At 58.8% G+C, this 27194-nt stretch overlaps 2 protein-coding genes across 3 annotated transcripts in view; one reads left to right on the top strand and one right to left on the bottom strand.

Annotated features, from left to right (window-relative positions):
- Window positions 1-2726, top strand: part of TRPC4AP (transient receptor potential cation channel subfamily C member 4 associated protein) — an 86714-nt gene extending 83988 nt beyond the window's left edge. For both annotated transcript variants that reach the window (XM_023220503.1, XM_023220502.1), the window contains exons 17-19: window positions 597-709; window positions 1546-1752; window positions 1881-2726. In XM_023220503.1, the coding sequence (XP_023076271.1) occupies window positions 597-709; window positions 1546-1752; window positions 1881-2018 (458 nt within the window). In that variant the 3' untranslated portion in view covers window positions 2019-2726. The remainder of the gene's footprint in view (window positions 1-596; window positions 710-1545; window positions 1753-1880) is intronic.
- On the bottom strand, window positions 2616-27194 carry MYH7B (myosin heavy chain 7B). The gene is made up of 40 exons (XM_023220504.2): window positions 27044-27194; window positions 25697-25803; window positions 25404-25547; window positions 24425-24581; window positions 24096-24123; window positions 22311-22407; window positions 20172-20195; window positions 19943-20035; window positions 19761-19824; window positions 18683-18781; window positions 17890-17993; window positions 17597-17735; window positions 17206-17324; window positions 16967-17116; window positions 16632-16802; window positions 14998-15177; window positions 14771-14903; window positions 14607-14683; window positions 14088-14175; window positions 13788-13905; window positions 11970-12093; window positions 11725-11861; window positions 10805-11060; window positions 9623-9865; window positions 8691-8867; window positions 8455-8600; window positions 7987-8077; window positions 7520-7909; window positions 6723-6849; window positions 6515-6633; window positions 6229-6425; window positions 5737-6086; window positions 5447-5571; window positions 5236-5351; window positions 4447-4843; window positions 4247-4372; window positions 3985-4155; window positions 3794-3898; window positions 3617-3712; window positions 2616-3183 (listed from the first exon to the last, which is right to left on the bottom strand). Exons 1-40 carry the CDS (start codon window positions 27132-27134, stop codon window positions 2920-2922), a joined length of 5940 nt encoding a protein of 1979 aa, XP_023076272.1. The 5' UTR covers window positions 27135-27194; the 3' UTR covers window positions 2616-2919.

Raw genomic sequence — 27194 nt, 5'->3', positions numbered from 1 at the left:
ATTTAGCCGTTTGCCTCCTTTTTCTGCCCCAGAGGGTCTGTTTCAGGGGAATAGCCACACAGATTTTGGTACCTTCAGCTATTGCCCTGCCTCCCAGTTGTGCGGGAAGCAGTTGCTCCGACACTAGTGGCCGGAGCAGAACCTGTGCCTTGTGGTCTCAGTCCTGGGCCAGACTGACCCGAGAGCTGGTGTGGAAAACCGGTTGTGCTAGGAGCTCTGCAGGAGGATTTGAACTTTTGCATTGTTTTTCTTAATGCAGCATGATGGATCCATCTTCCTGTGGCGGAAACTCTCCTGTGTGTGATATGGAGGGCAGGGGTCTGGAGCCAGGCTAGGGAGGGCTGAGGGAGAGCTGCCCTGAGCTTGGTTCTGGAGGATGAGGTGGGGTGCTCCTGGGCGCTCTGAGAACACGGCTTTGCCTGGTAGCAGGACAGCTGAAGGTTCCTCTTCTTGCCGCAGTCAGCTTTCGTTGAAGCTGTTTTGATGATGAGCCCCCAGCTTCAGAGTCAGGACCCAAACGGGGCTCCACTAGAGGCCCGGGCGACCAAGCCACTGGGCCTAAGCCTGACCTGCTGCACCCCCGCCTCCCTCCGCAGTTGCCGAGGTCCTGTCCGAGTGCCGCCTGCTTGCCTACATATCCCAGGTACCCACACAGATGTCCTTCCTCTTCCGACTCATCAACATCATCCACGTGCAGACGCTGACCCAGGTGAGAGGCCCCGGCAAACACACAGCAGGGACGGTCGATTGGAAATCAGTTCCTTTGTCCTGGAGCCCAGATTTCTGTGCTGGAGCCCTACTCCAGAAGTGCGTCTCTGGAGACCCAGCTCTTCTGAGGACTGTGCTCAGGAGGAATCAGTGCCCCATTGTACGGACAGGGCCTAAGGAGGGTTCGCAAGTCCCCTCAGGTCACAGGCTGACTCGAAGGCCAGCGCTCTCCCTGCCTCCCCCATGTCCACGTCCCTCACACCTTCTGCCCTGCTGGGCTTCGGAATCGGACCTGAGGCTGCCCAGCTCCCTCACTGAAGTCACGCAGCCTTCCCTTCTCTGAGCCTCATGCACCTCTTTTCTAAAGTGGGGGTGATCTTAGCACCTCTCAGAGGTGGTCTTTGGTTCTGTTCTGAGGTGAGGCGCCAGGGGGGAGTGCATGGTGAGTGGGGCAGAACTCTTCCCCTCCGAGGTGCACAGGCCAGTGCTGACAGGCACTGCTGAAGTGGGATAGCCGCCCCGGCACACACCCAGCCCTGCCTGGGATGGACCTTCCGGAAGGAGTGATGCTTGAGCCGAGGTCTGGACAGGGACAGATGATGTTGCCCTCAGGTGGGGTGGGAGGTGGGTGTGGGGAGCAGGAAGGTGCTCAGGCAGGAGACTGGGGCTGCTGGGGGCCCCCTTCCCCCAGTCCTATTTCACGTCTGCGCAGGGAGAGCTCCATGGGGGGCCCGAGGCCTGGGGCCACTGTCCTCCCTGCCTGATGGTTGCCCAGGTCCACCAGGGGCCACTGGGGCTCCCACCAGCCCCTGACCCGGTGGGCCTGTGGCCTTGCAGGAGAATGTCAGCTGCCTCAACACCAGCCTGGTGATCCTGATGCTGGCCCGACGGAAAGAGCGGCTGCCCCTGTACCTGCGGCTGCTGCAGCGGATGGAGCACAGCAAGAAGTACCCCGGCTTCCTGCTCAACAACTTCCACAACCTGCTGCGCTTCTGGCAGCAGCACTACCTGCACAAGGACAAGGACAGCACCTGCCTAGAGAACGTGAGTGCCCCACCCCTCCAGGGGCTGATGGGTGGGCAGCGGACCCAGGGCCTCTCAGAGGGGTATCCCGGTGCTGGGCTTGACCTGGGTCCTCCAGGCGCCCCCCCAGCCCCTCCCTCTTTGCCCAGAGCTCCTGCATCAGCTTCTCATACTGGAAGGAGACAGTGTCCATCCTGTTGAACCCGGACCGGCAGTCACCCTCTGCCCTCGTTAGCTACATCGAGGAGCCCTACATGGACATAGACAGGGACTTCACTGAGGAGTGACCTTGGGCCAGGCCTCGGGAGGCTGCTGGGCCAGTGTGGGTGAGCGTGGGTATGATGCCACACGCCCTGCCCTGTTCCTGTTTCTCCCTGCTGCTCTCTGCCTGCCCCAGGTCTTTGGATACAGGCTTGGTGGGAGAGAAGTCCTAAAAGCCCTTGGTCCCCCTGGGTCTGAGGGCCCTAGGTCATTAGAGAGCCTCAGTCCCCATAATGAGGATGGGGTACCATGCCCACCTTTCCTTCAGAACCCTGGGGCCCAGGCCCACCCAGAGGTAAGAGGACTTTTAGCATTAGCTCTGTGTGAGCTCCTGCCGGCTTCTTGGCCGTCAGTCCCGGGGTGGGGAGGAAGATATGGGTGACCCCCCCCCCCCCATCTGTGAGCCAAGCCTCCCCTGTCCCTGGCCTTTGGACCCAGGCAAAGGCTTCTGAGCCCTGGGCAGGGGTGGTGGGTACCAGAGAATGCTGCCTTCCCCCAAGCCTGCCCCTCTGCCTCATTTTCCTTTAGCTCCTCTGGTTCTGTTTGCTCATTGGCCTCTGTGTTCATCCCAGGGGGTTCTCCCAGAAGTCGGGGGGAGCCTTTCCCTCCATCCCTTCGGGCCCGGGGCAGCCGCTCCTGCCTGAGCCTGGACACGGGGCCCTTCCTTGTGTTGCCAATTTATTAACAGCAAATAAACCAATTAAATGGAGACTATTAAATAACTTTATTTTAAATGATTGCTGTGGACCTGGCTTTTGTCCCTAGGGCTGTGTTTTCCCCTCCTGAATCCCAAAGAATGAGAAGGAAACTGGCTGTGGTGTTTATTCAGGGCCCGGGGAAGGCTGAAGGCAGCATGGGGGAATGCAGAGATGGCAGGATTGGGGCAGGTGGTCTCAGCCAGAGGCACAAAACAGCAGACATTCCTCTTCAGAGCCCAGGGGCTCGGGCCTTCACTCCTTGTGCTGAGGAGAAAGGGACAGCCGAGTGAGCAGTACTACCTGTCATCCTCCACACTCCCCCTGCACAGACAGCGATGCCCCCACCACTCCTCACCTTGGGACCCAGGGCATCCCGGGTCCGTGCCCGCAGCTTGTTGGCCTGGGTTTCCGCCATGTCTGCCCGCTCCTCCGCGTCATCCAGCTCGTGCTGGGCCTTGCGATACTTGGCCAGGTTGGTGTTGGCCTGCTGCTCCTGGGGGCACACACACGGCCTTGGCTCCTCTTCGGTGACTGAGATGCTGCTTCTGGTCCCGGTCCCTGCCCCATCCCCAGTAAGGGAGCTGGCTCCTCCTGGTCCTCAACTTTGTTCCTACTGCCATTGTCCATCCTCACTAATACCACAGTGGGAATAAGGAAGTTGGGACGCACCAACTTCATGATGTGCCTCTGTGCCTGCCCTGCCCCTCAGAGGCAACTCCAGCCTTGGCCAGGGGAAAGCACGTGGGGTCTGTTCTGTGAGACAGAGCTAGGTGTATCTCCCCAGAGATGTTAGAGGCCTCTCTCTTCCTTCTGGGTCACTGAGCCGGGAGGGTGGAGCTACTGCGGATGCCTCACCTGGCCACAGACCCGACCCTGGGGCAGAGCTGGGGTGCCGGGTCCAGGTGTCCAGGCCCCAGCACACTCACCGCCTCCTCGAACTGGCGCTTGTAGCTCTTGACCTTGCTCTGCAGCTTGTCCACCAGGTCCTGCATGCGAGCCAGGTTCTTCCTGTCCTCCTCGGCCTGGGCAGGCAAGGGGGACTCAGGGCTTGCTTGGGCTGGGCCAGCTCCAGGGCCACTCCCCGGGGAGACCCTGTCACCCACCTGGTATGCGAGCTCCTTGACGCGGCGCTCATGCTTGCGCACGCCCTTAAGCGCCTCGGCGTGCTGCTTCTGCTCTGCGTCGAGCTCGGCCTCCAGCTCCCGTACCTGCAGGCAGGGGCACCGCCTGATGCCCAGCCCACCCCTGGGTCACCCACCCTGCCTGGGCCAAGGACTAGAGGGGCCAAACACACCTTGGCCTCCAGCTTCTGCACCTGCTTCTTCCCGCCACGGAGGGCGGCCTGTTCCGCCTCCTCAAGGCGGGCCTGGAGCTCGCGCACCGTCTGCTCCAGTGTCTTCTTCATACGCTCCAGGTGTGCGCTTGTGTCCTGCTCCTTCTTCAGCTCCTCGGCCATCATGGCCGCCTGTGGGGGAGAAGGGGCTGGTCAGGTGCCCAGCCTCAGGGAAGTCCCTCTGCATTGTCCCAGGCTTCCCACAGCCCTTGCCCAGCCTCACATCGGTGATGGCCTTTTTGGCCTTCTCCTCGGCCTCCCGCCTCTCCTGTGCAGCCTCCTCCACCTCCCCGCCCAGCTGGGCCAAGTCTGCCTCCAGCTTCTTCTTTTGGTTCAGGAGGCCTGTGTTCTGAGGGGAAGCAGAGTCTCAGAGCCAGCCAGCAGGCCTGCACCTGCTCTGTCCCCAGGGACTCTTGTCCCCACCTGCGAATGCAGGAGGTTGAGGCGCTCGGTGGCCTCCAACAGCTCCTGCTCTGCCAGCCGCCGGCTGCGCTCGCCCTGCTCCAGGGCAGCCCGCAGCTCCTCCAGTTCCGCGGCCAGCAGCGCAGCCCGGCGCTCCAGAGCCTGTGCTTGCTCGCGGAGCTCAGCTGCCAGCCGCTGCTCCTCGTCCCGCCCTGCCTGCTCCTCCTTGAGCTGTGCCTGCATCAGCCGTGTGGCAGCCTGGGCCTCCGTGGCCTGGCGGGTGGCATGGCCCAGCTGCAGCTCCAGGTCATTGAGGTCACCCTCCATCTTCTTCTTGAGCCGCAGTGCCTCATTGCGGGCCCGTGTCTCTGCATCCAGGGAGGCCTGCAGGGACTCCACAGCTCGCTGGTGGTTGCGCCTATGGGAGGAGGGTGGCATGAAAGGGGGTCCCGTAAAGGGCATATCTGTCCTTACAAATGCCCAAGGACCGTTGGAGACAAGAACCCATTTTGAGAACAAGTGAGTCACCGCTCCCCAGTTTAAAGTCTCCTGTGACTGCCTGTGGCCTATCAAGTAAGTCCATGGAGAAGAGTGAGGCCCAGGCGGACAGGTGGACTGACTCGGGCTCCACCGCCACTGTGTGACCTTGGGCAAGTCCTTCAGCATCTCCAAGGTTCACCTCTAGAATGGAGACAGCAACCCGGACCTCAGAAAGTCCCATGGGAAGGACAGACTAGCGAGAGCAGAGTACACACTACTTCCCTTCCCTTCTGTTCTCGGGAGGTGGGAGCGGGAGGAGGATGGACACACCTCAGGTTAGCGCACTCCTCGTCTTTCTCTGCCAGCTTCCGGTCCACTTCCGCTTTGACCTGGGAGAGCTCCAGCTGGATCCGCAGCGTCTTGGTCTCCTCCAGCTCCAGGGCCCCCTGTGGGTACAGAGCAGGCATGGTGGGGTGCGAAGGGGGGACAGCCAGCAGAGCAGCACGACAGTGTCCACCCACCCCTGCGGCCGGCCCCTGACCTCTGCCTCCTCCAGTGCAGCCTGGATCTCACTCTTCTCGCCTTCCAGCGCCTTCTTGGCCTTCTCCAGTTCCTGGATGCTCTTCCCACTGAGACTCACCTGGTCCGTGAGGTCGCTGATCTCCTCTGCAGTGGACAGGGTGCTGAGGGGCCACCCCCATGGCTTGTACTCCCACCCAGGTCACTCCACTCACCCCTGATTCCAGGGTGGCCCCACCAGGGCACCCCTGTGACTCCAAGGTGCTCCGACCCCAGGGCAGCGCCCTGGCCCCGGTGTGTGGCAGGTCCTACCCTGCAGGTTCTTGTTCTCCCGCTTGAGTGTCTCCAGAGCCTCAAGTGCCTCCTCGTGGCTGTGCTGCAGCCGGAAGAGCTCAGTGCCCAGGCCACGGGCCTCCCTCTGCGCCGCCTCCAGCTCCCGCTGCATCTCCTCCTCCTGCCGCCGCCGTTCCTCCAGTGCCCGTTCCAAGTGCCGCTGCTTCTTGTCCAGCGCAGCAGCTGCTGAGGTCGCCCGCTCCAGCTCCAGGGTTACATCCTCTGACTCTGTCTGCAGCCGTAGCTTGGCCTTCTCCAACGATGAGCACTTGGCGTTGGCCGCCTCCACACCCTCCTCTGCCTCCTGCAGCCGCAGTGCCAGCTTTTTTCTAGGCCATGGGGCCAGACAAGTTGTGGACCATGGAGGCAGGGAGGACAGCCCCAGCAGCTCCCTTCGCCCACCCTCAGTGGGGCTCAGAGGCACAGGCATAAAGCTCTGCATGGCAGGGGCCTGGCCGGTGAAGCACTCACTTGGCCTCCTCCAGCTCCTCGGTCCTCTGGATGGCATCTGCTTCATACTTGCTCCTCCACTGGGCCACCTCGGCATTGGCCTTGGACAACAGCCGCTGCAGCTCAGCCTGGGCCTCAGCCTCCTCCTCGTGCTGCTCCCGCAGGAGGTCACAGTCATGCCGCAGAGCCTGCACGGCGTGAGCCAGGGCGCTCTTGGCCTGCAGGGACACCAGTGACCTCAGCGTTGGTGCAGCCCACTGGCTCTGGCACCCACCTGCCCACTCCATGGTCACCGGTGCCAGCCCACCTTGCTTTCCTCCTCTAGCTGGCGCCGCAACTCTTCCAGACTTTGGGCGGCCAAGGCCTTCCCACGGCTCAGCTGACTGATCAGACACTCCTTCTCCTCCAGCAGGCGACTCAGCTCCCCTGCAGGCGAAGAGGCGAGCCGGCAGGTCAGGCTGGCGAGGGCTGCACCAAAGCCCTGCCTGGTGTGGCCAGCTGAGCCCCAGCCTCACCGCTTTCCGTCTGTAGTCGCCCACGCTGCGTGCTTGCGTCCCCCAGCTGCCGCTGCAGCTCCTCCACCTTGATCTTGGCCTCACTTAGCTGATCCTCATAGGTGCGGCACAGCTTCTCTGCACTGGCCTGGGATCCCAGGTTGGGGGCAGGGGTTAGATGTCAGAACAAGTTTGTACAGCAGAGGGCAGGATCTGGGTCTGCCAGTCAGAGACTGGGATCTGGGATCGGAAACTGGGAAGCTAGATGTGGGCCCAGGAATCAAAGGGAGAGCAGAGCCCCAAGTTCAAAGTCGGAAAGAGATTCTACTGCTGCGCTTAACAGACACGTGTCAGAACGGACAGGGCTGGGCCAGTCCCAGGGCCGGTGGGTCAGGGCGAGAGTTGGGATGGTAGCTGTGGAGTCAGCTGGCGACAGTGGTCAGAGGTCAGCTGTCAGGATTATGTGGCAGAAAGGTCAAGGCTAGGGTGCTGGGGTTCAGAACCGGAAGTCAGGACAGGTATTAAGTCAGAGTTCAGGAGTCAAGGGCTGGGGTCACAACTACTGCTGGTTCAAGGGTCCAAGGCTGGAAGTAAAGACGCTGGGTCAAAAATGACCTGGAGTCAGGGAACAGGGCTTGGGAGTCATGGCTTAAGGTCAGGACTGGCAGGAGGCTGAGAAAAGGGGGTTGGGTGCCAGGTGAATGGGTCAGGGCTCAGGATCAGGTACCGGGCGGAGGGGGTATGGGGACAGTATTGGCTGCTAGGGTTGGGATTGGTTTAAAGTCAGGGTGGGTATGGGGTGAGGAAGGCGTGTACACCTTGGCGCGGGTCAGAGTCTCCACGTTGGCAGCCAGGTCGTCCACCTCCATGCGCAGCTCGCTCTTCTCCTTCTCCAGTTTCTGCCGTACCCTCTGCAGGCTGTCCACCTGCTCCCCCAGCTCCGCCGCGCCCTCCGCCTGCTTGCGCCGCAGCGCAGCCACCGTGGCCTCGTGCCGCAGCGCCGCCTCCTCCAGCTCCCGCCGCAGCCGCCCCAGCTCCGCCTCGCGCTTACGGCAGCCCTCGCGCTGCCCCGCGGACGCACCGCCTGCCTCCTCCAGCCGCTCGCTCAGCTCCTCCAGCTCCCGCGCCGCCTCCGCGCGCTGCTTCTCCACGCGGGCCCGGGCTGCCCGCTCTGCCTCCAGCTCCTCTTCCAGCTCCTCCGCCCGAGCCTGGGGTGGGCACGCGGGGCAGCTGTCACTTCTGTGGGCCTCTGACCCCGGGCCTCACCCACCCGACCCCCACGTACCTGCAGCTCCTTGATCTTCTTCTGCAGCTGGGCTCCCAGGAGCTGCTCGTCTTCCACCCGCAGGCTCAGCTGGCTCAGCTCGGAGTCCTTCCTAGGAGCCGCAGGGTGGGTGAGCCAGTGCAGCAGGCCTTAACTCCCACCCACCTGCCTGGGACCCCCGTAACGCCCCCTAGTCCCCTTCAGGCCCTGAGGGACCTCACCCCCATGCACCTGCTGCACTGGGCCCTGAGGCCTCAGCCCTGGTCCCTGGCTGGGCCCTCAGTCCAGGGAGGGCAGGACACTACCCCTGCGCCCCATCTTTCGACCCCCGCCCCAACCTCTGCAATGCCGCAGGACCCACAAGAATCCAGAAGGGAACAAGGGCCAAGTGCAGGCTCAGAAGGCCACTCTGGCCGGGCCGGGAGGGCCCCCCCCCCGCCCCGCCCCGCCGCCCCCCTGCCCCGCCCCGCCGCCCCCTGCCCCGCCTACTTCTTGAGCTTCTCCTCCAGCTGCTGCTTGTCTTGGGTGGCATCAGCCACCGACTCCTGCGTCAGCTTCAGGTCACCCTCCAGCTTGCGCTTGGCCCGCTCTGTGTCCATGCGCAGCTTCTTCTCCTGCTCCAGGGAGCATTCCAGCTGCGGAGCAGGCAGAGCAGGGGTCAGCCATGGCCCAGGCCAGCCAGCACCCTGGCCCCGCCCCTCAGTCTCAGGGTGACCCTGACTCACGTCCTCCACCTGCTGCTCCAGCCGGAGCTTGGCCTTGGTCAGCGCGCTCACGCGGTCCTCCTCGGCCTGCAGGTCACCCAGGGCCTGCTGGTGGGCCTCCTGTAATGCCTTCTTCTCCTTGGTCAGCCGGGCCACGGACTCGTCCAGCGCAGCCATCTCTTCCGTCAGGTTCTTCACCTGTGCCAGGGCCAGCGTCACCATGAGGACGACCTTCCCTGCACTCTGAGCGGCCAGCACTCACTAGGTCAGAGCAAGTGCCCCTTCCAGCTATGGGACTCAGGCAAGTCACTTAACTCCGAGCCTCCACAGCTTCCGCCTAAGGGAAGGACCCTCCTCATGGGGCTGTACTGAGGATTCACGAGTGGTTGCACCCGCAGCGCCCAGCACCACACCTGGCCCGGCGAGAGAGCCACAGATGCCAGAGCCATGTGCAGTATTAGCAGGTGCCCAGGGCAGCTGCCTCCTAGTCCTGGCTTCCTTGGTGAGCCCCTGTGAGAACCTAAGCTGCCTCACTTTCCCTCCTGTGTAATGGAGTCACTCCTCCAGCACTGGGAACCACAGCGGCCGTCACGAGGGCTCAAGGTCAGAAGTCACCTGCAGGATGCAGAGCTGGGGACGTGGAGTTCCCGCCCTCAAGGGCTTGCGCTCCAGGATGGATGAGGGTCGCCAGCATGTGCTAAACACCTACTGTGTGCAAGGCCCAGGAGTGTGTGCTCAGGAAAGGCCCGTCACACACCACATCACCAGCTACCCTAACGGTAGTGCTGCTAACCCTACTTGACAGACAAGGAAACTGAGGACCAAGAAAGGTAGTGACATGCCCAGGGCCACAAAGCAGAGGCTTAGCAGAGCAGGGGTGGGACCTGCAGCCGCCTGCCTCAAAGCTGGCCCCCTGGCTCTGGGCCCTTCCCCACAGCTGGCCCGGCCCACACCTTGTTCTCAGTGGCTTGCTTCTCCTTCTCAGCTTTGGCCAGTGTCAGCTCCAGGTCATCAATGTCCTTCTTGAGCTCCGTGCACTCGTCCTCCAGCTTGCGCCGGCGGGCGGCCAGGTCAGCGTTCACCTCCTCCTCATCCTCCAGCCGCTCACTCAGCTCCTTCACCTTCCCCTCCAGCTGCACCTTGGACTTGATCAGCAAGTGGCAGCGCTCCTCGGCATCTGCCAGGTTGTCCTGCTCCTGAAGGGCACACGGAGTGGGGCCGGGTCAGGGGAGGGCCAGGTAAACCAGCAGAGGGACACCAGGTCAGGCCCTGGAGAGGAAACTACTTCTGTTTGTCCATCCAAAGGTTTGAAGCCCATGCTCGGCTGGGCTCTGAGAACTCAGGAATGCCTTGACCTGCTCTTGGGCATGGAGGGGCAAGGGCTCAGGGACAGGGACACCCCAGAGCATCACGAGGGGAACGTTAGACCTGTGGGGGGCAGCCCAGAGTGAGGCCCAACAAGGGTCCTGAGAGAAAAGCCCTTTGCCCCGCTGTTGGGCTGAGGCCTTCCAAGGGGCAGGGTGAGCAGCAGCAGCCCCTGCACAGCCACGGACGGGCTCCCGGAGGCACTCCCTGGAAGGGCTCAGGTATCCTTGCCCCCCATTTCCTTACGCCTGGCTGCTCACAGTCTCCTGCACTAGCAGGTGAGTTTTGTGACCACAGGGCCATCTCTGTCTTCCCACCACCGTTCCTCCTGCACTAGCCTGAGCCCGGCACACAACTGATCAACAATGCCACATGCCAAAGGCAGGAAAGCTTGCTCTGTGGACCTGGGCAGATTCCAGACCCTTGATCCATGCCCTCTGGCTATCACCCTGTTACCTGCCACCTGGGTTCCCATGGCCCTTAGCCAGAGAATAGAGCATGGTCTGTTTGGTTTCAGGGACAGCAAGGAGGGGAGAGCTGGGGAGCTAGGGTTCCTCTGCTTTAGCGGGAGGCCAAGGTGGCATGAGGGGAGAGTGCCAGGACATGTGGCCAGAGTGGGGAGGCTGGGACATGGAGGCCTCAGCTCATGGCACCTCTGGAACAGGGAGACGTAAGGCCTGAGTCCCATGGGTCTGGCTGAAGTATTCCTCAGAGCAGCCAGGGGTACTCAGAGCCGGGGTCACCCAGTCACAAGGGGAACCCCGACTCACGGCCTGCAGCTGCAGGGCCAGGTCATTCTTCTCCTGGGTGACGCTGACGTGCGTCTCCTCCAGTTCCTGGCGCTTGGCCTCAGCCACAGCCAGCGCCCCTCGCAACCCCCGCAGCTCTGCCCGCAGGGCCGCCAGCTCCTCCTCAGCCTGCGCCGAGCGCAGCAGCGGCTTCATCTTGAAAAAGAGCTTCATCCATGACCAGTTCTTGACGGCATTGAAGGCGCGGATGTTCCACTGGATGGTGAACAGCGCATCCCTAGGGAGGGGCAGCCGAGCTGTGAGGCTGGCTCAGTGCTGCCCGTCACAGATGGTGACACTAGGCACACAGTTCACTTGTTTTGCCTTCCTAGCAGCCTCATGGAGTAGCTCCTAATATCTCTGCTTTACAGGTGAGGCTCAGGGGAGGCCCACAGGCCTGCCTCCAGTGAAGAGGCTCATGAGCCACCATGTCCTGGTGGCCTCTCCAAGTGCCAGAAGACACCACGGCTGTTAGGCCATGGGGCTCTGGGGTCAGTGGCCTGGGCTGACATGCCAACTGGCACTGGCCGTCTGACACAGGCACCCTCTGCTGAGTGGAGCCCATCACAGCGCCTGTGTCTCAGGACCATCAGCGCTTTAACCAGGATAATGCAGAGAAAGTATCTTGCCCAGGGCCCGGCTCTCAAGAGTCTTGGAAAACACTGGGTGCCATTGCTGCCCCTCCGAGCCACACACTGATGGCCTGGAATGGAGAAGCAAGTGCCCTACCTGTTTTTGAAGTGGGGAAATGGAGGCTGGGGGACACAGAACAGAACCTTGGTCCAAGCAGCCACAGGGGCTGATCTGACTACAGGACAGCATGTCAGGGCTGGGAGAGCCAGTGGGTCTGGGAGGTGAGGGGCAGGGCCACATCCTGTCCCCAGCCTCCTTCCCACACCCACCTTCCTCCCAGCAGGCGCTGGTACTCAAGGCGCATGAGGCGGCCACGGCTCCGTGCCTGCAGCAGCGTTAGCACCTTGGCCAGGCGCTGGTCACGGAGCTCTTCCAGGACGCCTAGAAGCCCAGCCTTGAAGAACACCTGGGGACAGACAAGGGGACAGCCAGGTTAACCCCCGACCATCTGCATGAACCCTGCCCAGTGTGACCACCACAGCCAGGGCCAGCCTTGATCCCACAGTGCCCCGACCTTGGTGTGGCCAAACTGGTACTGGGCGTGGTCCAAGTCCAGTGAGCCCAGCAGCTTCTCTGTGGCCTTCCTGCTGTCCATGAAGGTGTCGTCCGGGATGGCACTGGGGTTCAGGATACGGTACCTGGGAAAGCAGGGGAGAGCTGGTAAGGAGAGGGCTGGGTGTGGGACACAGGCCACTGAGAATGGAGAAGTCAGGGACCAAGGAGGCTGGTGTGGGTAGCAAGGGACTCGTTCCTGGGCCTCTCCAAGGCTGGTGCAGAAGTTCCAGCAGGGCACACGCGGGACAAGGGGGTCGGGGATGTGTCACCACACGGGGACACTAGGGAGATACTCCACTTAAAATCCTTGGGGGGGCTGGCCAGGTGCGATGGCTCACGCCTGTAATCTCAACACTTTGGGAGGCCGAGGCGGGTGGATTGCTTGAGCCCAGGAGTTCAAGACCAGCGTGGGCAACATGGCGAAACCCCGTTTCTACTAAAAACACAAAAATTATTGGGGCATAGTGGCAGGTGCCTGTAATCCCAGCTACTTAGGAGGCTGAGGCAGAAGAATTGCAGAATTGCTTGAACCTGGGAGGGCAGAGGTTGCAGTGAGCCCAGATCGCGCCACTGCACTCCAGCCTGGGCGACAGAGTAAGACTCTGTCTCAAAAAAAAAAAAAACAAACACAACCTTGGGATTTTAAATGCGTTCAGTGAGTTTTTAAAGAGGCTTTTTACAGAAGGCATGCACTATTTTTTAAAACTTTTTTAAAGGCAAAAAATATTAATAGAAGGTGACATGCTGTGCCCTATCACCGAAGAAACATTTGGGAGATAATTCTAATGCTAAGGAGCCAGGGCTCCCAGCCCACCCCCTTCTAGGCGGATACACGTGCACATGTGCACAGGGCTGTGTGGGTCAGGTGGGCTCCAGCCACGCTGTGAAGGCAAAACCAGAAACACAAAAGGCCCCTCACGAGGGGGACTCATTAAACAAAGCATGCAGTCCACCAGACTATGAGATGTTTCGCAGCCATGAAAAACGGACGATGACCACAGGAATACGTCTGTGGATAAGGAACGATCTCCAGGCCAGACTGTTACATGAAAAAACAAGCTTACAGCACCATGCGTGTGTGTGCGTGTACGGTATCTGTATGAACCTCTGTTTACAAAGGATAGTGTGGATGACACCATGACTTCTGGAGGGAGAAGGAACGATGGATGCTTGTTGCCCATCGAGGGAACGGGGAAGAGCCAGCAGCACTGCCCCAGCGCTCACTATGCGTCACATGAAGCCTCGTCCACACGATTCTCATTCAACTCCCAAATCTGCATCCTTTCTGCCCGCCGCCCTGAGCTCCAGACTGGTAATTCAAGTCTCCCCCATGACATTTCTAGGGTGTCTGCTGGAGGCATTTGAAACCTGACATACGCAAAACAGGGCTCAAACCAGTATCCCCTCACCTCTCCCCCAAATCAAAAAACCGTTTTTGTATCTCAGTCGGTCTACCACTGGTAGCTCCCAGGTTGCTCACTGCCAAACCTAGAAATCACTCTTGTCTTTTCTGCATCCAGAAGTCTGTGTCCAGCTCATCAGTGAGGCCTGTTGGCTCCACCTCCAGTATTTGCCCCAAGCCTGTTCACTTCTCCCCAAGTCCCCGGCCAGGTCTGAGCCACCCCCGTCTCTTGCTGGGATGCCTGGCCAGGCCCTCACAGTCCCTGCTTCCCCCTCCAGACAGGGGACCATCTGTCCGTTGGGCTCTGACGTGTGTGTCCTGCCCAGCCCCTCAGGCCTCCACCTGGAACAGCGGGCGGGGGAAGGGGTCGCCCACCGCTGCCGGAAGTCGGTGTAGAGCAGCCTGTTGGGAAACCCTTGGCGGCAGATCCGGATCCCCTCCAGGACCCCATTGCAGCGCAGCTGGTGTAGCACCAAGAAGGCATCCATGACCCCTGGACATGAGAGGGGAAAGGTCAGAGGTCAACAGGCACACCCGCAGGCCCCAGAGAAAAAGCAGCAGTGGAGACCCTGCGAGGCGAGGGGGAAGATGTACTGAGCCTCCTGGCCTCTGCCCTGTCACCTTCCCACGACGCCCCCCACCCCGACCCCAGCCAGGTGAGCCCGGGGTGACTACCTGGGGTTTTGTTCTCATTAGGAACAATGCAGCGGACGAAGTGGGGCTGTGTGGCCCGCAGGTTGGTCATCAGCTTGTTGAGGTTCTCCTGGTGGCAGCAAGAGTGAGGGAAAGGCACAAAGAGGGCAGAGAACCAGAATTGGATGCCGCAGTAGTCAGGACCGAGACGGGAGCAGGGCCCTAAGTGCCCTGTACTCTTGCTCTTTCACTCTCATTCTGGTGATAGGAGACCCTTTGCCATCTCCCATCACCACCACCGAAGTCTTCACTCCCCTGCCAAATCCCCGTCCCTCCCAGAGTCCAGGGCTCCCACCCCTTCCCCCGCAAACCCTGCCCAGGCAGCGTAGGGACGGGAAGCAGCACAGACTTGCTGTGATGTTCACGTGGAGAGGAGTTAAACATCACTGCAAGTCTTAACAGCCGCCCGCCCAAGACACGGGGGACAGGGCAGGGGGGTGAAGGGCAGGGCTGGAGGCTGCCAAGAGTGAGGGTCTACCTGGGGCCCAGATGGGGCCTCACCTTGTGCAGCTGGGACACCGTCTGGAACGATGCTGCCTTCTTACGCTTCTCTTTCACCCCAGACTTGGGGGGCTCGGCTAATAGAGACAAGGGGCCTGGTCACTCCAGGGAATGTCACTCTGTGGACCCCTGTCAGAGCAGAGATCCTGTCCCTCAGTACTCACTGGAGCAGGAGCCCGCATAGTTCTCATAGAGAGTCGCCAGGAGCCTATTCTGTGACTTCTGGAAGATGGGGACCACTGTCTCATTCAGGGGATCCTTGTTTTTCTCCAGCCAGCCCACGATGCTGTAAGGCACCTGGAGAGACCAGACAGGTGCTGAGCCCAGGTGGGGGACTTGGAGCAGGGAGGGAGGAGCCTGGCTGAGGGCTGGGGCTCCAGCAAGCACCTACCACGCCCGCGTAGTGGACCACCTCGAAGTGGGCCTGGTACTTGCGCTTCTTGTCAGGCCGAGGCTGCTGAAAATTGGGTGACTTCCCAGCGTGGTTGTCGTAGAGCTTGGCCCGGAAGCTGGCGTCTGAGGCCTTGGGGAACATGCATTCCTCCTCCAGGATGGACAGGATGCCCAGTGGCTGGGAACAGAGAACGAGCTTGAAAAGCTACCATCAAGCCAGTCCATCCTGGAAGGACTGAACCCCTGTTCCCCAGGCCACCTCCCTTCTGGGAGCCTTCCCAGATCCCCGGCCTCAGCCATCTGCCCGGTCAGATACCAGACCCACTCCAAGAACCCATCTCCTAAGAGAAAAGTCTGTGGCTTGGCTCCAACCCCTCCTGCAAAATCTGCAGCACCAAGTTGTCATCTTCGCTTCTAACAATGGCAAACCCAAGTTGGCATCGCTGTACCCACTCTCACCCCCGCTACAGCCATGGCTCTCACACACAAACACAGGGTAAGTCCAAAAAAGCCATTAAGGTCACATTTTGGCTTCCTCACTCACTAGCTGTGGGGCCCTCCGACATCACTAAGCCTCAGTCTTCTAACCTGCAGAGTGGGAAGATGCATGTCTTCAGTGCTGATACAATATTTAAAAATCTGTCAGTCACCTAAATGCCCAGCCGTAGGGGACTGCAGAAATGCATCGCATGAAACTCATCCACTGCATGAACTACTTTTGCCATCAGCAACATTCAAAATACATTTTCAGAGAAAAGGTATGATATGAAATGAAATCTGTGTCTATAAAAGAAAATGGATAGGCCGGGCGCAGTGGCTCATGCCTGTAATCCAAGCACTTTGGGAGGCTGAGGCAGGTGGATCACTTGAGGTCAGGAGTTCGAGACCAGCCTGGCCAAAATGGTGAAACCCTGTCTCTATTAAAAATACAAAAATTAGCTAGGTGTGGTGGCACATGCCTGTAATCCCAGCTACTTGGGAGGTTGAGGCAGGAGAATTGCTTAAACCCTAGAGGTGGAGGTTGCAGTGAGCTGAGATGGTGCCATTGTACTCCAGCCTGGGCAACAGAGTGAGACTCCAGCTCAAAAAAAAAAAAAGAAAAAAAGGATAAAGGATTTTGAGGAAATGAACCTAAGTGTCGTGTGACTGACTGTGGTAGGAATGTGGAGAAACGTTTTTTCCCCTGCCAATTTTTCAAATTTTCTTTCTTCCATTCTTCGTACAATGGGTAAATATACATAATGTTCCACAATCACAAAAACAAGGAAACATACCCTGCCCTGCACCCAGGGCTGTTCTAGGGATCCAGTGAAATTGTGGCTGCAAACAGGGCCTTGTGAGCTGCAGAATTCTGAGCACCCAGGAGGAGCTGTCGTCCACAGTACTGGGATGCATGCATTCGCATTGCTCACATGCTCAACTCCAACACACCCATTCACACACGTGCCCTTTCACACACAAGCACATAAACATGCTGTCACTACTACACTCACATATGTATGCTTACTGCAGCACAATCACGTGCTTCCATGCACACTTGCACAGGCCTCCATGCAAGCCATGGTCATCCATCCCTGCTTGCTCACCATACACACCCTCCCTTCCTCGAAGTGACCTTGCCCCGGCCCCCACCTTCTCGATGAGGTCGATGCAAGGCTGCAGGTCGAGGCCGAAGTCGATGAAGACCCAGTCGATGCCCTCCCGCTTGTACTCCTCCTGCTCCAGCACAAACATGTGCTGATTGAAGAACTGCTGCAGTTTCTCATTGGTGAAGTTGATGCACAGCTGTTCGAAGCTGTTGAACTACAAGAGGGAGGGGACTGGCTCAGCACATGGGGAAAGGGAGGCCCAGGAGGGGCATGAGTTCACCCCAACTTCCAGGCAGAAGGCCAGGGCTTCTGCCCCCACACCGGCCCATGTCCTCTACCTTGGAGAGAACAGAGCCCAAGGTGAGGGTCTGCCCTCACCTCAAAGATCTCAAACCCAGCGATGTCCAGAACCCCGATGAAGAACTGCCGGGGCAGCTTTGTGTCCAGGGTCTGGTTGATCCGAGACACCAGCCACCTGAACAGCCGGTCATAGGTGGCCTTGGCCAGAGCCCCTACAGCAAACACCACCTGGAGGTGCAGGGAGGCTGGGCTGGGACCTGGCAAGGAGGGGACCCTGCCCAGCTGTCCCCCACGGGCTTAGCCTGCAGGCAGCTTACCTGCTCCACACTCTGGCCCTTGGTTACATACTCATTCCCTACACGCACCCGGGGGTGCAAAAGGCCTTTGAGGAGGTCCCCACTGCTGACCCCCATCAGGTAGGCAGCCTTGTCAGCACCTGGTAGGGCACACGAGTAGGGTAAGGGAGGAGGACACCACCATGGGCACTCAGGGGTTCTACTGCCTCAGACTGGGGCTAGGAGAGGGAAGTTAAGAGGCGTCAAGTTCAGGGCTAGCAAACAAAGCCTCAGGAGGGTAAGAGTTTGGAGCTAAGGAGGCAGGGCCAGGTAAGGCTGAGGTTAAAGGTTGTGGACAAGAGTTGGGGTTAACCATCATGGACAGGATGCCTGAGGTCTGGGTCAAGGTGAAGGCCAGGTCAGGGCCCCTCACTCTCAGTGCCATCGGCCTCCGCCTGCTCCTCCCGCTGCTTCTGCTTGAACTTCATGTTGCCAAAGTGCAGGAGGGCACCCACGATCTTATAGCAGGCACACTTCTCATCCACACTGAAGCCCAGGATGTCCATGGCATGCTGGGGTGAGGGGAGAGAGTTCAGAGAGGTCTGGGCTCTTCCAGGGTCCAGCCAGGCACTGCCCCTGGACCATTCATGCAGCTGGGGGCACCGGCAGTGCTCTCCAATCCCACCACAGGCACCCACACAGCTCCCTTCCCACCAGAGCCCGTACATCAGTGGCGATGAGCTCCTCCCCATCATTCATGTTGTCCACCGTGATGACGCCCTGGCTGCAGAAGTGGTAGTCATAGGGGTTCATAGACAGAAGCAGCATGTCTGGGGATGTGGGGCAGAGAAAGGCAGGTCAGGCGGTGCTTACCGGCTCTTCTCCCCGCAACACCTACAGCATAGGGATCCTGGGGCGCAAGCTCAGCAGGAATCTAGGGCCCTCCCAGAGGACCTCATCTCCCAGTCTGGGGCCTAAGTTTCTCATCATCACCTCCACCAAGGCTGAGGGCACTGAGAGTGAGGGGCCCTGACCTGGCCTTCACTTTGACCCTGGCTTCTCTTTGTTTCTGGTTCTCTGAGGAATGAACCACAGTCCCCACGTCTCACTTATCTTTTGGCTGTTGCTCATGGCCCACTCTGGCCCAGATCCCATGCTAGATGCTGGGGCACAGGGAGGACCAGACTCTGCCCTCAAGGGGCTTGCCAGGGAGGAGAGCTGGGCCTAGACAGTCATCAGTCTGCCTTGGGTACTGGGTGGGACCTCTCCAGTCACAGGACAGCAGGTGGGGTTTAGGGCTTAGGTTTCTGGAGGAAGCAGTAACACCCTGGCAGGTTGCTGGAGCCAAGACGACTGTGCCCTAGCAGGAAAGTAACCAGAAGTCCCAAGAAAGAAGAGAGGCCACAGACCCCAGGTCAGGGAGGGAACGACCACCAGGGCCTGGCCTGATGGGGGCCAGGAAGCGCCAGGCAGCCCTCCGGGTTCTCACTCCCACCCCCTTCATCGTACTGCCCCTCACCCTGCAGCTCTGGCTTCTTCCCTGAGAGGATCTGGTAGTAGACGTGGTAGCTGCGCTCACCGGGCAACTGGAAGATCACCCGCGACTTCTCCAGGAGATCTGGGGAGAAGGGGCGCCGGCCTGCCATCTCCCACACCTCCCCAGAGTGGACGGACGTCCCAAGCGGGTGATGCGGAGGGAGAGCGAGCGGCAGGGAGTGTGTAGGGGGGCTGCGTCTGCACCCACCAGAGTGTGCAGGGAGGGCGTCTCTCCTGTGCCTGCGTCATCACGTGAGCCGTATTGTCTGTACCTGTGTGTGTCTCTGGCCAGATGGGTCAGTGTGTGTCCTCGTGTGTGTGGGGTGAGTGTGGTGTCTGCGTGTGCAGGTTTCTATCTGTTGGTGTGTCAGCATGTGTGCATGTGTGGCCAAGCCTCCGTGTCTGTGTGTGTCTGTTTAGGGGTCAGGGTGTGAATTACAGCCTATCCCTATCCCTGTCACTGCCTGCCTGTGCTTATCTGTCAGGACCTAGCCATGTAGCCCAACGTGGGGAGTGGCCAATGTGGGGGCCCCTCTGTGTCCCTGGCCCCCTTGAGTGTGGCCTAGGTGCCTGGGGTCTGTGCAGCTGGGTGATACTGGGGCACTTCCCAGCGGGGCGCCTGGAAGGATGGGGCACTCTTGAGTGTAGCTATGCAGCTGGGGCAGGAGGGGCGTGGGCCAGGTCTGCCCTCTTGGTGGCCAGAGAGAAGACTGGGGACGGGCTAGGGGTGCAGTCACAGGAGCCTGACTGGCCAAATGAGGATTTGAGTTTCCATCCTCAGGTGACAGGATCTAGAGAAAGCTTTCAAGCAGAAACAGGATATGACCAGCAAAACTATGGCCGTGTAGAGGAGAGGAGGCTGGAGACCAGGCAGAGGCTGGGGTGATGTTCTGGTGATAGGTGAGGTGGCCTGAGCTGGGTAGCAGCCAGGGAGTAGAGAGAAGTGCCTAGAGCAGGCGGGAGCCCAGAAGTCGTGATGACGGAGGCCGAGTTGCGGTGGCTGGGCTCAGGCCCTGCCCGGGGCCTCCTTCCCCTGCACCACCCACGGCAGGCTGACTCACAGCTGTCAATATCCGCAGATGCCAGCTTCCCAGAGGGACCAAAGTGAATGCGGATGAACTTGCCCTGTGGGCAGAGGGGAGCCCTCAGCCAAGGGGCACAGCCAGCGCTGTCCCCACCTGTACCCGACCTGCTGCTGGCGGCCTGCCGCATCCCCGCCGCCCCTCCCACCTCAACCACTCACAAAGCGGGAGGAGTTATCATTCCTCAGGGTCTTGGCGTTGCCAAAGGCCTCCATGGCAGGGTTGGCCTCGATGATTTGATCCTCAAGGGTGCCCTGGGGCGGTGGGGGTGAGGGTCCGTCAGCTCTGATGCCTACCCACCGGGAGGCCAGAGTCCCCCGTGGCCCCTCTGTGTCCAGAGGAAAGGGGCACCCCCAGGCCTGCCCCCGTTCACTTTGGCCCCATACTCACCCCAGTCTTTGTTGCCAGAAATTGCTGGGGGAAGAAGACAGACATTAGAGGGCAAGGCCTCCGGGGCAGGGCAGGGCGGGATGGGGCGGGGTGTCAGCGGAAGGCAGCGGGCAGCAGGACAGGGGGGTGGACGTTAGTCACCCGAATGCGTGGCCCCCACCCTCCGCCCCTCGGCCTGACCCTCCTCTAGCTGTTAAGAGGCAAAATGCTGGAAAGTGGGAGTGGCACGGCCCCAGCCAGAGTCTCCACCTGCAGCCTCCTCTGCCCCAGCCTGGCCTCTGGCCTCCCTTCATTTTCCAGTCTCCATGCAGTGGCCCTGCTCCAAGCCCCAGGGGCCTCCCGATTAAAATATAGGGTCCTCCAGAGCCCAGTCCACGTGCCCCCTCCTCTAGGAAGGCCTCCTGGCTGCTCCAGAGCTGGAATAGACCTCTTCCTGGTCTGAACCTTCCTGCCCTAAACTCCCGCTATGACCTTACACACCTCTCCTTTGTAATGCAACTGGGTGTGTCTTCATTGTATGTCTGTCTGTATACCTACCAGTGCTCACAATGGCCCTGCCAGCTGCCAATTAATAGCCCTAATTTGCAAATGAGGAAACTAAGCTTGGAGCAGGGAGTGGATCTGCTCAAGGCCAGACAGCAAGTCAGGAGTGGCAGGGCAGGTACCCAGCATCCTGCCTCCCAGACGCTACAGCTGTCCTGTGTGTCACCCAGAGGGACTAACTGAATTGAGCAGATCCTCCCTCTCCCCATCCTAACCTCATCCTCACCTTCCCTTCCTTTTCCTTTCCTTCTTTTCCCTACCCCGGATGCTGGGAGCCAAGGAAGAAAGGGAGAGAAGGGAAGGAATGGATTCTGGAGGGAACAGATACACTACCAGGGACTTTGTGGTCATTCATTCACCTCCAGGAAGCCCAAGAGTTAACAGAGACATTGGGCAGGGGAGGTGGGACCCCTGCCCAATACACTCCCATCCAGTGCTTTTGTGCAGGGCTCTCTCTGGCCCGTTTGGCCAAATTTGGGGCCAAGGTAAGGGGAGTTGATCAACCTTTTAAGGTCCTGCAGCCATGGCTCCTGCGGGCAGCCTCTCCCACTCCCACCCTTCCCTTGCCTGACCCTCTCCCCTGGGCTCCACTGTCCCAGCTCCTTTCTGCCCAGGTGCTCCTCTGCCCTTCCAGCTGTATCCCTGCCAGCTCTGATCTCTCCCTGACATCTCTTCCTGTCACTCAACCAACCCAACTTTCTGTTACATCCCCAGAGACCTTTTTCAGGGTTTGGAAGACAGGGCAGGAAAGGGAAGGAGGAAAAAGGACCAAAAAGTCAACAGCAAAAACAAAACAAAACAAAACTGAAATGAAAATCAAAAATCAAGACAATCAAACGGGTAAAAAGGAAAACGCAAAAAAAAAAAAAAAAAAAGAAAGAAAGAAAAGAAAGAAAGAAAGAAAATAGGGGAAAAAAAGAAAAAAGAAAAACACCCAGAATAAAGCAAGGCTCAACAGGACCAGGAGCAGGGACTGGGCAAGGAGGGAGGCCTCAGGCTTCTGGAAAGAAAAGGCCGCCTATCGGGGGTAGCCACAGAGCTCTGAACAACTGGCCCCAAGGCTAGGGATGAAATGTTAGGCCTTAAAAACAAAAACCAAAAAACTGGGCCCTATTGTTTCAGAAATTTCCAAAAACTGTACAGAAATCACAAGGCAGAAAATTGCCCTGCCAACCCCGGCTGTTGGGAACGCCCAGTGCCCTCCATGCCAGCCAACCTGTGTCTAACATGTCAGTGGTAGGTAACTGTCAGGGAAACCAAGACAACAACACTTAGTAAAAGCAGCCCATCTAGTAAACTCTTTCAATATATGAAGGTCACGATGGAAGATAAAAATTACACAAATTTAGAAACGGCAATATGGTCCCACCCCTCCGTGTTATCAATGGAAATACAAAGGCAGGCGTGTCAGGTGGCCACAGCCTTTCTGGTCAAGCCTTGCTCAGGCCAGAGTCCCCCACCAGGGTGAGAGGCTCAGGCAGGGCTCAGGGTTCTGGGGAGCAAAGTTTTTAAAAAGGAAAAAAAAAAAAAGGAGAGGAAGAAAGAAGAAAAAGAGCGAGAAGCAACAGGGATCATGCCCGAGTGGGCAAGTCTTACGGCCTTCTTGACCGGCCCGTCTCCCAGGGCAGCGACGATGGCAAAGTACTGAATGACCCGCTTGGTGTTAACCGTCTTACCGGCCCCCGACTCTCCGCTTGGACGACACAAACATAAGTCACCAATGCCCATCTTGCCTAATTCTCCCCCACCCCCAATGCCTCATCCCTCAAGCAGAGGCTCCCACATCTCCTTCCCCCCAACCTGAAACCCCCAAGGATGGATCAACCCTCAGAGGTGTACAAAGCAAGCCAGTGTAGACCATCCCTGTGAGATGACAATACACGATTATGCCACTGTCCACTAAGCACTAACTCAGTGCCAGGCACTTTACTCCATCAGCTCAGTTTCGGCTCAGAAAACCCTGGAAAGCAGGCTCCATTATCACCCCCATTTTAGGAACAAGGAACTGGGCGTCAGGAGTTCTGTGGCTGTCCCTACTGTGTGCCAGGCACATATATCAACTGAGTCATAACTCTCTGTGGTAGGTACGGTTTTTTATTTAACTTTTCAATTTTTTTTTTAAAGATGGGGTCTCGCTATATTGCCCAGCTGGTCTCAAACCCCTGGCCTCAGGCAATCCTCCCACCTTAGCCTCCCCAAGTGCTAGGATTACAGGTGTGAGCTACTGCACTCAGCCAAGCCCGTCTGGGTTAAAGGCACTTGCTTTTTTTTCTTCTTTTTTTTTTTTGAGATGGAGCCCAGGCCGGAGTGCAGTGGCACGATCTTGGCTCACTGCAACCTCCACCTCCTGGGTTCAAGCAATTCTCCTGCCTCAGCCGCCGGAGTAGCTGGGATTACAGGCGCCTGCCACCATGCCCGGCTAAGTTTTTGTATTTTTAGTAGAGATGGGGTTTCACCATGTTGGCTAGGCTGTTCTCGAACTCCTGACCTCAAGTGATCCACCCACCTCAGCCTCCCAAAGTGCAGAAATTACAGGCTTGAGCGACTGTGCCCAGCCAAGGCCCTTGCTCTTTTTCTTTTCTTTTTTTTTTTGAGACGGAGTCTCGCTCTGTCACCCAGGCTGGAGTGCAGTGGCCGGATCTCAGCTCACTGGAAGCTCCTCCTCTCGGGTTCACACCATTCTCCTGCCTCAGCCTCCGGAGTAGCTGGGACCACAGGCACCCGTCACCTCGCCCGGCTAGTTTTTTGTATTTTTTAGTAGAGACGGGGTTTCACCGTGTTAGCCAGGATGGTCTCGATCTCCTGACCTCGTGATCCGCCCATCTCGGCCTCCCAAAGTGCTGGGATTACAGGCTTGAGCCACCGCGCCCGGCCCGGCCCTTGCTCTTAACTGCATGCGTGCATGCACACTCCCACTAAACATTGTCCATACTGGCCTAACTGGTCAAGAACCTGGCATGTAAGAAGAATTCTACCGTTTTCCCACAGAGGCAACAGAAGGATCAGAGGTAAGATTCAGACATAAGTAGATGGTGAAAAGGAAGACGGGCAGAGGAATTTTCCTGCTGCCCCTCAGCCAGAATTAGAACCCCAGAAGATCGAGGTGGGAGATTCCAGGCCCCAGGGAGAGGAGGTATGGGGCTGGTGGTCACTCCATTTGTGGGTGTACCCTCCCTAGCCACCATCAAGAACACATCTGTTCAGAATGGCGGCAGGGAATGTGCTCAGGCCTAACTTAGCTTCAGCTGGGACACTAGCTCCAGGTGGTAAAAGCCCTGCCCTAAGCACTTTGGATTCAACCCTGGGAAATGACTGTGGTACCACCCTCTTTCTGCCAGATGGCCAGCATTTCCCACCCCACCCCCAGAGCCCCACACTCACGTGATCAGCATGGACTGGTTGTCGCGGTCTGGAGGAAAGGGAAGGGGATAGAGAAGTCGGCCAAGGTGCTGGGCCAGCCACAGGTCAAACACCTTGGGTATCCATAGCCCTGGGGCAGACCCCACCACCCAGAGCCAGGAATGGGAAGGAGCAGGTGGGGCTGTCCCTAGGGGAGGTCAGCTCCCATGCGGAGGGACAGAACAGCTGGGCGACCATGTCCAGCAGCGTCAAAAGGGGGGCAGTGCCAGTGGGGGAAGGGGGTCCTTTACAGAGGCCTCCGGGGACCCAGGTCAGGGTCTGGGGTTGGGGGGAGTCCAGGCGGCCCTTACTGCGCAGCATGTCATTGTAGGCATTGTCTGCCACCGCATATATATGGGGCGGTGCCTCCGAGCGGCGCTTTCCTTTGTAAGCAGCCACCACGGAGGCCGTGTAGACTGGGAGCCATTTGTAGGGGTTGATGGTGACACAGAAGAGGCCGGAGTAGGTCTGAGGAGAGAGTATAGGTAGTGTTTTTGTTGTTGTTAGTTGTTTTTGAGATGGAGTCTTGCTCTGTCTCCCAGGCTGGAGTGCAATGGCATGATCTTGGCTCACTGCAACCTCCACCTCCCGGGTTCAAGCGGTTCTCCTGCCTCAGCCTCCCAGGGTAGCTAGGACTACAAGCGCACACCACCACACCTGGCTAATTTTTGTATTTTTAGTAGACATGGGGTTTCACCATGTTGGCCTGGTTGGTGTCGAACTCCTGACCTCAGGTGATCCGCCTGCCTCAACTTCCCAAAGTGCTGGGATTACAGGCATTGGCCACCACGTCTGGCCTACTGGTAGGGTTTTGGGAGGGATAACCTAAGTTCCCACCCCCAGGCCCCAGTCTTCAGAAGACCATGACCCCTGCGATATTCCTCAAGGAGCCACTTGACTTGCCACACCACACCCTCTGTGGCTGTCCTGGCCTCGCCCCTGACTCGTGCTCACAGCCCTGCCCTAGCCCATGCGCACGGCCTCCATAGTCAGCAGCTGAGTTCTAGACACGCCCGCCGCCAGTCCGCCGGAGCAGCAGGGGAACAGCTGCTTCCCTAAGGTTCCAAGGCCCAACCTCCAGCCCCGCCCCCAATGCTCACAGCCCCGCCTCATCGCTCACAGCCCTACCCCACTGCTATGGACCCGCGCTATCATTCACAGCCCCGCCCCACCGCTATGGACCCGCCCCATCGCTCACAGCCCCGCCCCACCGCTATGGGCCCGCCCCACACACAACCCCCGTCCCGCACACAACCCCCGCCCCGCCCATGGCCTGGGCCTGGGGCTCACATAGATCATCCAGCGGGCATAGCGCTGGCGCAGGTTGTGCAGCACAGAGGCCTCGTTCAGGTGCGTCATCATGGCCATGTCCTCCAGTAAGTCGAAGCGGGGCGGGTTCATGGGCTGCAGCTCGGCCTCACGCACAGTCAGCACCTACCAGGCAGACCGTGTCAGAGGTAAGGGGACCGGAAGGAACGGACCGACCTCACCTGTCACCCCCACCCACATACCCAGAGTGCAGATCCTGCTGGCCAGGAGGCCCAGGGACAGAGAGGCTAATCTCAGGAAAGGGGGAACGGAACCTTCTGGTCTTTGGTCTCCACGGTGACTCTGCCCCCAGTAGCCTCCGACTTGACCTCGGCCTCCACGTAGGCGTCCTGTTCATCAGGCACCCAGACTCGCTTCTTCCCTGGGTTGCAGAGAGAGCACTGGACTCGGAGAGGGGCTGAGGCACCTCCAGGGTTCTAGCTGGAGTTCCCAAGCCATGGTATCCATAGACCTGTGACCTTCCCCAAAGCCCTTCTGCCAGGACACAGGAGTTCCAGTGAAGAACCCTCCAAACCCAGGCTCAGGAAGGGTGGAGCTGGGAGGGTCCCTAGAGATCCCCTTATTAGAGGATGAGTCTGGGTTACAATGCTTGGGTTCCAATCCCTGCTTCCACCATGTTTGCCCTCTGACTTCAGGAAAATCCCTGATTTTCTCTGGGCCAGTTCCCTCATATGGAAAATGTTATGGGGATTTCCTTAGGTCTCTCAATATCAGGCATATAACTCTTGGGGAGGCGTCCTGCCTTCCCTATTTCACTGAAGATTCAAATCCAGGCCTCCTAACTCTGTAACCTGTGCTCTCCTGTCTGGCCAGCTGTCCCCAGAACTTTGAGGATCCCAGATTTCATGGAACGCAAACCAGAGTTTGTGTTCCCTGCTCTGCCAAGTGCGTAGGTCAGGACCATCTGGGACCATCTACATAACCTACAGACCCCAGTACAAAATGACGATGTGGGTCCCCTTGTTGAAAACTATTAAAACTTTCAAGATGGCAACGGCAGAGTGTTGAATCAAGCACAAGGTCCCTCTGAGCCTGGTGCCCTGGCGCTGGTCCCCATCTCCCTAGGTTGTTGAGATGATGCATGGAAAGTCATCTGCTCTGGACCTGACACACAATAAGCACTCGGTACACACTGCCTATTGTTAGTATTGTCCTATGAGCAAACCAGGTCATAAATAGTACAGCCTTTATTCCTGTCCCTAATAAAGGGTGGCTTTGGCTCTGCAGAAAGCACTAAAAATAACCCCAGCACAAGTTTTGTGGACATGTGGAGGCAGCCTGCACACATGCCGATCAGTCTCATCTCAGAGGCTCAGGCTCCAGCCCGAGTCTTCATAAACTGCAGCTCCGGAAGGTAGGTGCTATTATCCCATTTCACAGGGGAACAAACCAAGGTTTGCTCACAGACACACAGTGATATACACAGTGTCCATGGGGTTTTAATTTCCAGGCCCCAGACTCTGCGGGAAAGGTCCAGGGCTCCAGCTGTCAGGCCCCAATGCGCCTTCAGCCCTGAGCTGGTGCCACCCCTCCCAATTCCTGGTCTGAGTCCATAAGGGCATCTCTGTGGCTGTGTCCCCTGCCCCTCTGCCTCCACTTACCATCCCATGGGATAGCGTGCACCTTCGTCATCTCCTGGTAGCCCTGGCAGAGGTAGCGAGCAGACTCCCCAAGTTCACTCACATCCATCATGGCAGTGGCACTGGGGTGAAGGAGGAGGAGCTGAAACCTTGCAGGTTCAAGGCAGCCCAA

The sequence above is a fragment of the Piliocolobus tephrosceles genome, chromosome 20 (genome assembly GCF_002776525.5).
Source record: "Piliocolobus tephrosceles isolate RC106 chromosome 20, ASM277652v3, whole genome shotgun sequence".
Classification (NCBI taxonomy): domain Eukaryota; kingdom Metazoa; phylum Chordata; class Mammalia; order Primates; family Cercopithecidae; genus Piliocolobus; species Piliocolobus tephrosceles.
The sequence above is the reverse complement of the archived record's forward strand: the minus strand, read 5'-3'. Positions and strand labels throughout refer to the sequence as shown.